The sequence below is a fragment of the Caenorhabditis elegans genome, chromosome II, assembly GCF_000002985.6.
Source record: "Caenorhabditis elegans chromosome II".
Classification (NCBI taxonomy): domain Eukaryota; kingdom Metazoa; phylum Nematoda; class Chromadorea; order Rhabditida; family Rhabditidae; genus Caenorhabditis; species Caenorhabditis elegans.
Genome location: NC_003280.10, coordinates 5,021,189 through 5,034,069, shown reverse-complemented (window position 1 = coordinate 5,034,069; position 12,881 = coordinate 5,021,189). Strand labels below are relative to the sequence as shown.

At 35.3% G+C, this 12,881-nt stretch overlaps 4 protein-coding genes and 1 non-coding gene across 6 annotated transcripts; 2 read left to right on the top strand and 3 right to left on the bottom strand.

Annotated features, from left to right (window-relative positions):
• Window positions 1-34: 34 nt before the first annotated feature.
• F33G12.3 (DUF1308 domain-containing protein) lies at window positions 35-2,485 on the top strand. Its single transcript, NM_062526.10, has 7 exons — window positions 35-203; window positions 246-416; window positions 855-1,183; window positions 1,393-1,589; window positions 1,636-1,829; window positions 1,874-1,954; window positions 2,001-2,485. The coding sequence occupies exons 1-7, from the start codon at window positions 42-44 to the stop codon at window positions 2,076-2,078; spliced, it is 1,212 nt and encodes a 403-aa protein (NP_494927.1). The 5' UTR covers window positions 35-41; the 3' UTR covers window positions 2,079-2,485.
• Window positions 1,226-1,299, bottom strand: F33G12.t1. The gene has a single exon. It is a non-coding gene; the product is annotated as a tRNA-Ile (tRNA).
• On the top strand, window positions 2,358-4,126 carry wdr-83 (WD repeat domain-containing protein 83). Its single transcript, NM_062525.6, has 6 exons — window positions 2,358-2,437; window positions 2,484-2,708; window positions 3,305-3,528; window positions 3,582-3,712; window positions 3,769-3,873; window positions 3,916-4,126. Exons 1-6 carry the CDS (start codon window positions 2,362-2,364, stop codon window positions 4,070-4,072), a joined length of 918 nt encoding a protein of 305 aa, NP_494926.1. The 5' UTR covers window positions 2,358-2,361; the 3' UTR covers window positions 4,073-4,126.
• On the bottom strand, window positions 4,071-11,313 carry nsy-1 (the record flags this gene model as incomplete). Of its 2 annotated transcripts, none has more annotated exons than NM_001383826.1 (10): window positions 4,071-4,655; window positions 4,927-5,672; window positions 5,735-6,515; window positions 6,831-7,745; window positions 7,792-8,569; window positions 9,009-9,127; window positions 9,177-9,571; window positions 9,619-9,906; window positions 10,134-10,376; window positions 11,103-11,313. In NM_001383826.1, the coding sequence occupies 10 exons, from the start codon at window positions 11,154-11,156 to the stop codon at window positions 4,478-4,480; spliced, it is 4,497 nt and encodes a 1,498-aa protein (NP_001370698.1). In that variant the 3' UTR covers window positions 4,071-4,477. The 2 variants fall into 2 exon arrangements, with proteins under 2 accessions (NP_001370698.1, NP_001380179.1); NM_001393063.1 differs by having other exon boundaries at window positions 4,092-4,655; window positions 5,735-6,506; window positions 11,103-11,114.
• Window positions 11,233-11,265, bottom strand: F59A6.13 (uncharacterized protein; the record flags this gene model as incomplete). The annotated part of the gene is made up of 1 exon (NM_001361856.1): window positions 11,233-11,265. The coding sequence occupies one exon, from the start codon at window positions 11,263-11,265 to the stop codon at window positions 11,233-11,235; it is 33 nt and encodes a 10-aa protein (NP_001348712.1).
• Window positions 11,314-12,881: the final 1,568 nt, after the last annotated feature.

Below are 12,881 nucleotides of genomic sequence, written 5' to 3'. Positions count from 1 at the left end.
AAGTTTTTTTTTCTCAATTTCTGAATTAATTCAGACAAAAAATGCATGGAGTCGACGAAGATGATTTGGAGAGGCAGCGAATCGAAAAAATCAAAGAAGTTCAAGAAGCAGTCGCCAAGTTGACGGGCGCCAAATTCCAAAAATTGGAGAATTTGCAACGAATGGAACGAATGCTTAACAAGGAAATTGAACTACTTCAAAATGTATTTTATAGATTTTATGATTTTTAAATTAAGAATTTTCAGGCTACACGAAAAGCTCTAGAAACTCATTTGGTCACATGTAACTACGCATTCTACAAATCAATAATCGATGAAGTTGAGGAAATGGAAAATGCGACGGCCGTACTGAAAACGTTCAAACGGGATAATGTATCGGTTACTGTAGATATTGTGATGAAAGAACCGAATGTTTGGGTTAGTATTATACAAATCCGAGTTTTTGCCATTTTTCACCTAAAATTTGGTGCCCGGTCTCGACACGACAGTTTTTCGTATAAAACAAACAGGTGTGCGCTTTCAAAGAGTACTGTAATTTTTAATAAAACGAATTTTCGTCACTGTGAAATTTTTATCGATTTGTAATAGTTTTTCTCACAATTTGTATTAAAATTGTGTATTTTAATTGTTTTGTTTCAGTTCCTGAATTAAAAACAATATTTTTTACGAGAAACTGAAAAGTTTGAAATTACAGTACTCTTTTAAAGGCGCATACGCTTTAGCATTTCTCAAATATTTATCGCGTCGAGACCAGACACCGTATTTTTTGAACAAAAATCGCAAAGAAATCCGCATTTGGGTTATTATTAAACTCTTTTCATATATTTTCAAATAAAATTTTAATTTTTCTTTCAGATAAAACTTGTGAATCGCCCCGCCAAAACCGTTCTCATCGAATATCGAGACGGAAAACGAAATGGCGACGTTATTGCACAAATAAAGCAACATCTTTTCGTATCACGCCGTTTCAATCGACCACAAATACGAATTTACTTCAGAAATGGAGTTCTAGCAGAGATGGCCCAAAAACTCATTCGTCATGGAATTGTTGTTATTGGAGAGCACGTCGATAAATCAGATCCTAGTTTACGTGGAAAATGGAACGAAGAATTAATTGAACGGCTTGGAGAAGAGGAAGATTCTGACTGGGATGAAGTTGATGAAGATGCTGCTTCTATTCCAACGTAAGTTTAAATAGGTTTTGATGAAATAAGAAGCAAAACATTTTGCCGCCAGCAGGGGTCGAACCTGCGACCTTGGGCTTATTAGACCCACGCTCTAACCGACTGAGCTATGGCGGCCATGTTTTCTGTCCCGTTGAAAGGCAAACACGTTCTTGCGTCTCCCCATCTCTCTCTCTCTCTTTTCCCGTACTACAATAACTCTATTGCAGGCTACCCTCCTCACAATCGCAGTCAGAGTCAACACTGCCACGCTTAAATCTTGATATTTCGGCTGTGATGTTGTTAGTTTCGAACATGTGTGAACCTGGTGGTGTGAATTATCAATTCAAAGAGGAAATGATCAATAAGCATGTGGAATGTGAACGATTGAAACCTGCGAAGGCTGAAGTGCTGGAAAAATTGAAAGGTTTTGGATTGCAATTTTTGTCAAAAATAATATTATCAATGTTCAGGACATCATCTGATTATGTGTGAGCTTGCCTATAGAAGAGTAGCAGAAATCGTAAAAAATGTCGGCGGGCCTACGGAGAAGAAGCGATTCGAAGAGCTAAGCAAGACGATTGAGCGTGTTCAGGATCAACCATCAGATGAAATTGGAAGAGTTGTCAAATTACGAAATATCAAAGGAATAACGTCAATTACAAAGGTTTTGAAAAAACTTTATTCAATATTTAATTCATATATTTTCAGAGAGTCTTCTCATGCGCGGAAGTTACCAAAACGACTACTGTAACTGCCAATCAAAAGTTTTTGACACATTCTAGGGCTAAGGTATTTGCTAGTTAGCTAGGTATCAACTAATTATATATAATTTCAGCACATATACTTCGATGTCATCGAAATTCCACCACGTCCTCTTACCGAACAGAAAGAAGCTACTGCCAAAGTTATCTGAAGAACATATATTTTAAATTATCTAGTTCTTGTTTTGAATTATGTTTGTATTATTTAGGAACAAGTATAAGTTGCCTTCAACATTTCAATTGTGATGATCTTTATTATTTTGACCTCGGTTCGAGTATTATACTGTATTGAAAGTGTCCCGATGAAATTGATGAATTACTCTCCTTTTTTATAATTCTTTTGGATCTATTTTCTGGTTTAGCAGAAGCCATTCATATCTTACAAGTCTCAATTTGTTTTTCTGAAATTATTAAAAGTTGTATTTATCCAGTAAAATGTCAAAATGCCCAACGGTTCGTGCAAGAGCAATTGATTGTAAGCAAGGTGCAGTACGTGCGGTTCGATATAATGGTAAATTTGAAACAATATATTTTAATTCAATAAAGTCCATTTTCAGTCGATGGAAATTACTGTGTAACATGTGGAAGTGACAAAACTGTCAAATTATGGAATCCATTGAAGAGCAGTCTTCTTAAAACATATTCTGGAACTGGAAATGAGGTTCTTGACGCCGCTTCATCATCAGACAATTCACAGATAGCTGCTGGTGGAGCCGATAGAGCCTGTACAGTATTTGATGTAGAAACTGGAAAACAATTGAGACGGTGGAGAACACATGGAGGTAGTTAAGTATTACCCTGACGCGATATCTTGTGATTTTTGCGCTAAAATACGATCCCAGGTCTCGAGGCGCCTTTCAAGATTACTGTAGTTTCAAAAATTTTTGTTGCGCAATTTTTAAAATCGATTTTTCATTGTTTTTTAAAAAGGTTTTTTTTAATTCAAAAACTAAAATAAACCAGAAACATATGAAATTTGAAAAAATCGTGAAAAAGTATGTGAAAAAACTAGAAAAGTACTAAAAAACTACAGTAATCTTCAAAGGCGCATATCCGTTTGCATTTTACAAAAACGTGTCGTGTCGAGACCGGGTACCGTATTTTTTGCCCAAACAATTAAAATAATTTCGTTTATGTTGATTAAAAAAATGAGAAAAACATATAATTTTCCGCTAGAAAAAAAAATTTCCAGCATTTTTATGATATTTTTTACGAAAAATCTGAAGTTTTTTTTTCAAAATGCTGGAAAATCGAAAAGTCGAAAAACGAACATGTTTGATTTTTCAATTTTTTTTGAAATTCAAAAAACCAAAAATTACCGTTTTTTTAATGTTCCAAAAATAAACTGCACGTAATATCTCACCTGCAATATTTTCAGCACAAGTGAATGCAGTGGCATTTAACGAAGAATCATCTGTGGTATTCTCCGGCTCAATGGACTGTACAATGCAGGCATTTGACTGCAGATCTCGAAGTGAAAAACCTATTCAAATATTCAATGAATCAACTGATGGAATTCTCTCAATTGATGTTAATGGCCATGAGATTGTTGCTGGAAGTGCTGATGGAAATTACAGAGTCTATAGTATTAGAGATGGAAATGTAATTGAAAAAAAAAAAGAATTTTCAAGTTATTAGAAATTTCTAATTTTCAGATGACAGTCGACTACATGGGAGATTCAGTAAACAGTGTCAGCTTTACCCCAGACAGTAATTGCCTGTTGGCTGGAGTAATGGGTGGAATTGTTCGGCTTATTGATAAATCTAGTGGAAAATTGCTAGCAAGGTACATATTTTTGAATATTGTATGAAAATTGGAGCTATAAATTTATAAATTTTCAGCTATAAAGGTCATCAAAACACGGAATACAAATTAGACTGCCGAGTTTTACAATCCATCGAGCACGTGGCAAGTGGCTCAGAAGACGGATTCGTTTATGTGTATAGGTAGGTAACAATATTAGTTTCAAAAGAAAGAATAAATTACAGTCTCCTCGATTCACACATCGTGTCGAAACTCGAACATCCTTCAAAAGTGATTCATTCTCTGACGGCTCATCCGAAAAAAGAACGACTCATGACTGCAGCAGGACAAATGATTTACTTATGGGTTGCCGAAGATGATGCGGAAGTGCTCGGAGAATAACGATCATGAAATATATATTTATTTATTTTTGGTTAATAAAACTTATTATTATGATAGTTATGATGATTCGGATGTGTGTGAGTTTTGTAGAATGATACATGAAACAATTGACATGAGATTAGAAATCTCTATAATGTAGTTGGATAGGAAAGACACTAGCAATTTGGTTTTTGTTTGTAATGAAAAGTTCTACACGCAAGCAAATTTTGGAGGGGTTTGATGATTTTCAGAGAACAAATTAAGAAACTGAAAACTTTGTACACGAAACAGAGGATTAGAGAGAGAGAGAGAGAGAGAGAGAGAGAAAAGATATCACAATAAAATGAGAGAAAGAGACAGAAAAACTAGAAGAGAGAAAAATGACCAGAGAGAGAGAGAGAGAGAGAACAGAGAAACTACAGAAAATCAGTTTCCAGATGAAGTTTCAGCAGCAGCGCCAGTGTACATATCATCGGCACTGCTTGAATGATAATCATCCAAAGAATCATCTCGACTTCGCATTGGAGACAGGAAGACTGGCTGACGGCGTTGACGTTCACGAACTTCACCAATTGCACGCATTATACGACAAGATGAACCTCCGCTGAAACACCAGAAAATTATTTATTTGAAAATTAAATTTTAATGTTTTAAAATGCTTTTTGCTCGTAGAAGTACTTGATTATTACACAGACGCGTAATTTTGCGCTATAAATACGGTATGCGGTCTCGAAACGAAACATGTTTGTTAAAGGCAAAAAGGAATGCGCCTTTAAAGAGTACTGTATCTTCAAACTTTATATAATAAAAATTGTAATCAAATTAGCCTAGAAAAGAAAAAAGGCTTAAAAAATATTAGTGTAGAGAAAACTAACCCAACACCAATACTGAGCAGCTCGTCTCTTGTCACAAAATCCATCATATCGCTCTTTGTATAAGCTTCGGAGGCGATCAGAGCAATCGATCGTTCGTCAATTTCCAATCCACGTAGCCAACTGACAAGCTCCTCCTGAACACGTGTCACTTGATAATTATTCTCGGTTCCGGGTGGCATTATGATTTTCTGAGCAATTGGTTTTATTGAGGCGAAGCTCGGAGGTTGATTTGTAAATGTTCCTGACGGTTGAGCACCACATGAAGCACTGAATGGAGGAGTTGGGGGAGCATGAGCGACTGGTGGAGTACGGAATGGTGGATATGTGTTACGGTACATGGCAAAATCTCGGAAACGATTGGCTCTGGTGATTCCGGATTTGAGTTGAGCATTTAATTCTCTTTCCACTTGAAGCAATCGTTCAATTAGAATTTCATTTTCTTCTTGTAAAGTTCTCAATTCTTTTCGATCCTCACGAACTCGTTCTTCACGACTTGGAGGTCGAGATTCAATGAGAGCTTCACCTTCAGAAAGTGAGGAATTTCTGATTGCAACAATTGATGATGTGGATGGAAGATTATCTTGAGCATGAAGTAGGAGAGAAAGATCTGGACTTAGAATTGAAATGGCACATTGAACGGCTGAAGTGATTAGATTTGAAAGTGCAAACATCCAATGAGGCTTTATATCAAGGCGACGGAGAACAGGTTGAATTGAATCGGAGAAGTGGTAGAGAGCAAGGTTTATCTGAAAATTTGTATGTAAAGAGCATATAGGTTGAGATCTAAACTCTAGAAATTTCAACCAACCTGGCCAATTTTAGCAGTATCATAATCCAAAAGACCTCGAATATCATCAATCATTTTTTGCATCTTTGTATTATCCTTTTTCAACAAGAAATCTCTCATTCCATCAAGTAACATTTCCAACATATAGACAGTCACTACGAGTTCCGTGTCACTTTGTTTAATGAGCAATGTGCTCCAAGAGTCAATGATCAAGTCTTTGTAATCTTGCATGAATTGTCCCAAGGATCTTCTACGTTCTGAATCCTTTTGAAGCATGAAGAATCGACTTGAACTATTGGAACTTTCATCGGAAATTGTTCGATTGAGAAGTGCAGCTGATGAAAGTGGAGATCCCATTGTATTCAGAGAAATTGGAGAGACAATCAAATGAGGGTGATTTGTATCATCGACAATAGGACTTGATGGCTGACTCAATTGGAATCCAGGATGAGACATATTAGTTCCAGCAGATGATTGACCATCTGGTACTGGACTACTTGAACTGAATGTTCGATTCCTTGCATGATCAATCTTGAGATGAAGCTTCTTTTCTTCTCGTGCAGTTGACAATGCATTCGATACAGTTTGACTGTGAACATGAGAGAATCCAGCAGTAAGAGTGGCTGACATTGGTTCAGGTGTTGGTGGAGATCTTTCAACAACTCCCATTCCACCGATATGCGATGTTGAACGGAGCATTTCTCGTTGATTTTTCGATTTTTCCTTCTTTTCCTTGTCATGATTCAACTCGATTTTGGTGGCAGGTTTCTTGTTGATCGAGCCGCTACGCGTTCTTGAAATACTGAAATTAGAATGAGGTGGAAAATGGAAAATTAACAAAATGATAGACATGACTCCAACTTAAAAGGTGATGTTGGTGTAAAGAACTAAGGAATTTTTGTTTTAATATCCGAATTTTGTAATGAAACTTTCAAAGAAATGCTCAAAAATGTTGTATGGCTGTTTGAAAGTTTTAAAAGGGCAATAAATTTATAAGTATTTCGCCCAAAAAAAAATAAAAAAATAAAGATATCTACACCTATTATGACATACAAGGTTCTAGCTCGATAGCTTTTATTAGAAGCTCTAGAATAAAAAAAAAGTAATAAAAACTTACGAATGATGGTTGTGATAAATAAATGGATCTTGGAGAAGATCTTTTGCTGATGGACGATCACATGCTTCTGGCAAGAAACAACTTTTGATAAAGTTTCTACACTTTTCAGTAATTTCCGTTGGAATTGGAGGATGAGTTTTGAACATTCCAACTCTGAACATTGCCGCCTGCGGATTCTGCATCTCAACAAACGGAGGCCGCCCAGTTGCCATTTCAACCATTGTACACCCAAATGACCAAATATCTGCAGGTGCACCATATCCACGTTGTCCATGATCGATAACTTCTGGAGCCATATACTGAAGAGTTCCAGTGAAAGTTTCGGTTACTGGATTCAGCCCAGCAAGACGTTTGCATGTTCCAAAATCGGAAATTTTGCAGACTCCCGAGTAAGTGTTCACAAGAACATTGTCTCCTTTGATGTCTCGATGCACAATTTTTAGCTCGTGAAGATACTTAAGACCCTCCAGAATTTGCTTCCCGTAGTAGTTCATCGCATTTTCATTCATTGGACCCCACTTGGAACGAAGCAATGAACTGAGTGATCCTCCAGGAACATGCTCCATAAAAATCAAAAAGTGATCATTTGAGCCATCTTTTCCAACCAAATCACATCCAAGATATTGTACAATATTAGCATGGCACAACGTGGAATGAAGACTTATTTCTTCCATCAACGGTTGTACTTCCTCATCATACTTCACTTCAATTTCTTTTACAACAATTTGTCGCTGAGTATCCATATCTCGTGCAGCGTACACAGTTCCATAGGTTCCTTTTCCAAGAACGACACGCTCATTTGAATTACTCAATTCATACTCGAATCTGATCTTCTCATTATCCGGATTGCTTAGTACTCTTCCTTGGTAGTTTCCATCAGCAACATCGGCCATTGATTTCATGTCATCGTAGGCTCTGCAAATCTGAAATTATTTTACTTTTTTTTTAAATGAAAACCAACTTTTTGCAATGAGCCTTTGTCGGGAACAGAAGGTTGAAATCATCTGAATTTTCATGAACATAAAGGAATAATTGACGATCATCTCGTTTCGATTCAGTCACTGCTTTGATATTATTCCTTGCAAAATGCCATCGATGTATACCTCTCAACTCGGATTGATGAATCTTTTTCTGTTGGCTGTTTTCCAGAACATGACTCAGAATTACTGTTCCCTCTTCATTATTCAGAGTCAGATAAGAAGGTGTGAATTCCTTATTGAGTTCCAGAATAAGTACTGGGTATCTTGGGCAACTAATATCAGTGTCTGCCTCAGTTGCCTCCATGAAGAATTCACTCCAGAAAAGGAATTGTTGCTTCTCCTTCTCGATTGGACTGATTGTTGCTGCACATCGATTTATTAATTTGATATTTTCCATCGTAGACTTTAAATACCAAACTGGAGGTTTCAACTTGACCATCATCAAAGCTGCTTCACATGCTTTCTGGTAATTCTCTGCTAGAACAGAAACTTCGAAATAAGTTGCCACATCCCAATATTCCATTAGGTTCTGAAGTGCCCCTTTCCGTCCGAGCAACGAGTTGAGGACAACAGCGATTTGCTGCATTTCGAGATTATTCTCAAAGTGTTCTCCACTTGCTCGAAGAAGAGTTGTCAGATTTATTCCTGAATATTCCAGAGGTGACATTTCGAATGCACGGCGATACCATTCAATTGCACTGTTCAGGCTTTCACGGTCTTCGTAGTTGGATGCAATGAATTTATCTTTGTAGATACGGCCTGAAAATATTATTTTTAAGTGGTGAAGGTTGATAATGTTTAGTCAAATTGGCTGAGTAGCGACTTAAAACTGCGATATTGATTCATATGCATGAATTGTTTAATCCTCTAAAAGTTTGAAAGACAATTAAGATAAAATTTAAAAAAACTCCGTTTCACAAATCATTAGTTAGGGAGCTATTCAGTCAATTTTTCAAAACTCCGTATCACACTGCTTATGGTAATTCTTGAAAATTGAGCCTAAACCCCGTTTTATTTTTCGAATTTCAAAGGAAGTTTTTAATGCTAAAAGATTTCTTGAAATTTGGAAAAATCAGTTATCAACTTTTTAAAACCATCACAAATATAGCCTCAGTGATCTAGAATCTCGAGCTTAAATTTCGAGTACCTCTTGAAAACGTTTTCGACAAATCTACTTGTTCGAAAAAAAAAAACTCACCAGCAAGACAAACAACGTCTGGACTCAATGGGCCATTCTTCTCTTCGTTTTCAGTTGTTCCCTCCACCAAACTGAGTACGGTATTTAATGCCAAATCACGGTCCCCATCCTTGTTTCTTCTGAAAAAAATAGATTCTAGTTTCAAATTTCAAAATGTATCTTCCGTACCGGTTCAGAGCAAACGCATACTGATATCGAATAACCGGCGTGTCTACAACTTTCAAACAATCCGGAATTCTTTTCAAATCATCAACAAGACGAATCATTCCTCCATAATTCTGATTATCACGATAAGAGAGCATCATAAGGGATACGGTATCTGGATGTAATACATCCGGATTATCAAGTCTTGTTCTCATTTTATCAAGATAATCATTCTTCTGATCTCCATCTGTGATTTCACGAGCTTTTCGCAAATCCGACATGAACTTCTCGCGAGAATGTGCTGATGCTTCCACTTGAACACTTTTCAAAACTTGTTTCATTCGATGTTGAAAAGTTATTGTTTTTGCTGGAACATTTGTTCTAGCAAATGGAGGTTTTGAATCATCATCGTTATTATTCTGAAATAAAAATGACAGAATTTTAAAATTCAAGAGTATCTACTAACCTTATCATAACTCTGCAATTGATTTGAATCTTGATGATGAATATATACAATCATTGGAAGATGTGCATGAGTTTTCTTCAAAGCATCCATAATATGATATTCTGGATCAGGAGACCAATAAGTGAGTATCATATTGTATGACTGTCCCATGCTCTCACGAACTCCAATATGATAACAAAGACTTGGTTGTTGATGGGTTACCGTAACATCAACAAGTGCCACGTCAGCATTGTAGAATAGATCCAGAGTTTCTGTTTCGCCAAAGTCCAATTTGTCAAAATCGATGCGCTGAAACATTAAAATAAAAGTTTTCAAATGAAAATACTTTAAAGAGTCTTTAAATGGATCTAAGATTGCATAAACTTAAGTGAACAATCAATTAGAAAAATATCAACTTTTCAACAAAAAAAAGTTTGAAAAATTATTTCATATGCTTAAAACATTTTCTTGAATCTCTTTATATCTTTAAACTTAGTTTAAAAAAAAAACACAATTCCGCATTTTCAGATACTTACCGTTAAATTAACATTCAATGTGTCTGCCACTTTCTGTACATCTTTCAGAGCCATTTCTCGAACGCGTAAATTCTTTTGCACTTTCTGATCAATCACAATCACCACGTGAAGTTTTCGTGCATTTCCTGGAATCGCTGACTTTTCGAAAGATCCGTTGGTTGAGGATGAAGTTGCAGCCATTCGACTTGCGTGGTATGCGGTTGGAGGCGGAGCGCCACGTGGCGGTAGTGGCAAAGGACACACCTGAAAAATTTGTATTTTATTTGTAACTGGACAACTGGAATATGAAAACAAAAATCAATATGATTATTTTTATTTACAATTTCAATAATCTATTTCCGATTTAACTCACTTTTCGGAAGTTTGGAAACTTTTCCAAAAGCCAAGTCAAAAATTTTGCTATCTCGAACATTTTCAAAAGAACGAATACTAAATCCTAGCCGAAATTTTGAAAAATTTCCAGTGCGAAACAATTCCAAAATAATAAAACAAAATGTCATTTTTCTGCGACGCACGCACTTTTCATTTCAAGAGAGGTCTTGTCACTTTTTGAAGACGTCTAATATATCTCACATCGATGATTTGCTCCCAGACACTTTTTTGCAAGAATTTTTCGATTTTTTTTTCGGTATGTCTGGGGGGTTTTATTTTATTTTATGAAATGTATAGTTTAACCATTGAGGAAATTGATCAAAACTAATTATAGTAATAATTTTCAAAAATTCGTAGACTTAAAAAATTATATAAAAGTAGGAAATTCCTCCTACAATTATTATGGAAACCGACCCAAAGAAAATGTTTTAACGATTTTTTACAAGTTTCATATTAAAAAAAAATCGTAATGATTCGTATTCAACTGTTATTCAAAAAGTCCAAATTTTTGAAAATTTTCCCATTTACAAAAACTTTGACTGAAAATTTAGCACAGTTTTTTCAAAAGTTTTTTCCTAAAGAATAAAAAATACTTACATCATTAGACATCTCGTGATTATGCTGCACTTGCCTCTTGTTGTTCTGCGACATTTTCTTTTGATTCTTTTTTGTTTTATTCATAAATTAAAATTGTAAATTGGTCGGAGCCAAGAGTCACCGGATGGGCTCAAAAGTTGCACTTCTCACTTCTGAACACCATGGGGCTGCAGAAGTACAAGGGGAAAAGCTGAGGAGGTTTGCCTGAAAATTTCAGATTTTAAAATGATATAACGGGGAGGGTCTCTCTTTTTTGGATGACCACGGAACATCAAGCAAATGAAAAAAAGAAGAAGAGGAAAAGAAGATTAAATGAACGTGGGTGTCTATCAGAGTTTATCAGTGTATAAACCATTATAAACCACTGATATAAACATGGAAAGGTTCGGAAAATCAAATAAAGTGCTAAATTTGAGAATCGAAAGGGAAGAGGTGTAGAGATAAAGACGGAGGGCGAGAATAAACAACTAAAAATTTGCAAAAAAAATAAAAGATTGAAAGATTAAGTGATAGTTAAACCTAAGATTAATTGGGAATTCTAAAATTAGAATGCATATTTTGGAAAAATACAAGATCTTGCAGCCAACTGTGCAGAAACTGGAAAAGCAAAGCATCAATGAAACTGATCATTCCGATATGATAAACAAACTGTTTAAAGTAAAAATTATTTTAGAAATATATGAAAAATATTTGATTAATTTGAAATTAAGAATTATTTATATTGAGAAACTCGAGAAAAATTTCAAAAACTGGTTGAACATTGTCAATTGCCGAAAAATGTTCACAGCCCTTTTTGAGATTTTATTCGAGTTTTTAAATAAAACCAAATATTATTTTCAAACTTATCAGATTTTTTTAAAAAACTTTTACATTTGTTTTAATTTTACAAACTCCAGTGATCAAATTGGACTGGGAAGTTTCTGTAAATTTACCGAGGGATTGCTGCCCACAGGCAATATTACAGTGGGTATAAGATATATTTGAAAGTATGCTAGAAGTTTTTTTTAATTGAAAATTTACGAGAATTTAAATAATGATAGTTAAAACTAGATTTTTGTTCTAGTTTACAAGTTACAAAAACCAAAATATCACATCACAATTCAAAAATCGACAAGATTCTAATACTTTCACCTCTCCCCCTCTCAATTTCTCATTTTACACTTCTCTGTGTCAATTCTGAAGAGGATTATCATCTCGTTTCCAGCAGAGACCCTTTTCATGAACACTGAAGTGTCAAGGTCATGAAGTTGGAACCTGGCTGCCGCCAAAATAAAGAGGTTACGGTAATTTGAACCGACATGAAATGACCTTTTGTCAAATTAAAACAAAAGAGTTATCAAATTGGAAATTGTTTTCTAGAAAGCTTCATGTTGGAAAGAAATCTAACTATTGTAAACTGAAAAATGTATTCTCAGAAAAGTACAGTAATCTCACTTTTTGAAACCGTCTAGTCCAACAAGCTTCGCAAAACTCGTGAGAAAATCAATTAAAAAGTGAAAATGTAGCGTGTTTTCTGACACTGAACTTTGTGATTTGGTTTCTCAATTGTCCAGAGAACTAAGAATCGAAAAATCCGATTCTATACATAATAATATCTTGGCAAAAAAAGACAAAGAAAACCGGATGAGCGAGACGATTTTGCAGAGGAATGAAAACATTTGGGGAGGAAAAAAAGTTCAGAAGAATATCCGACAAATATTTGAGGAGATGCAGAGGAATTTTTGCAGGAAAGGCTTTTAGACGATTGTTATCTGGGAAAGAAAAATGTTCCAGAACTTT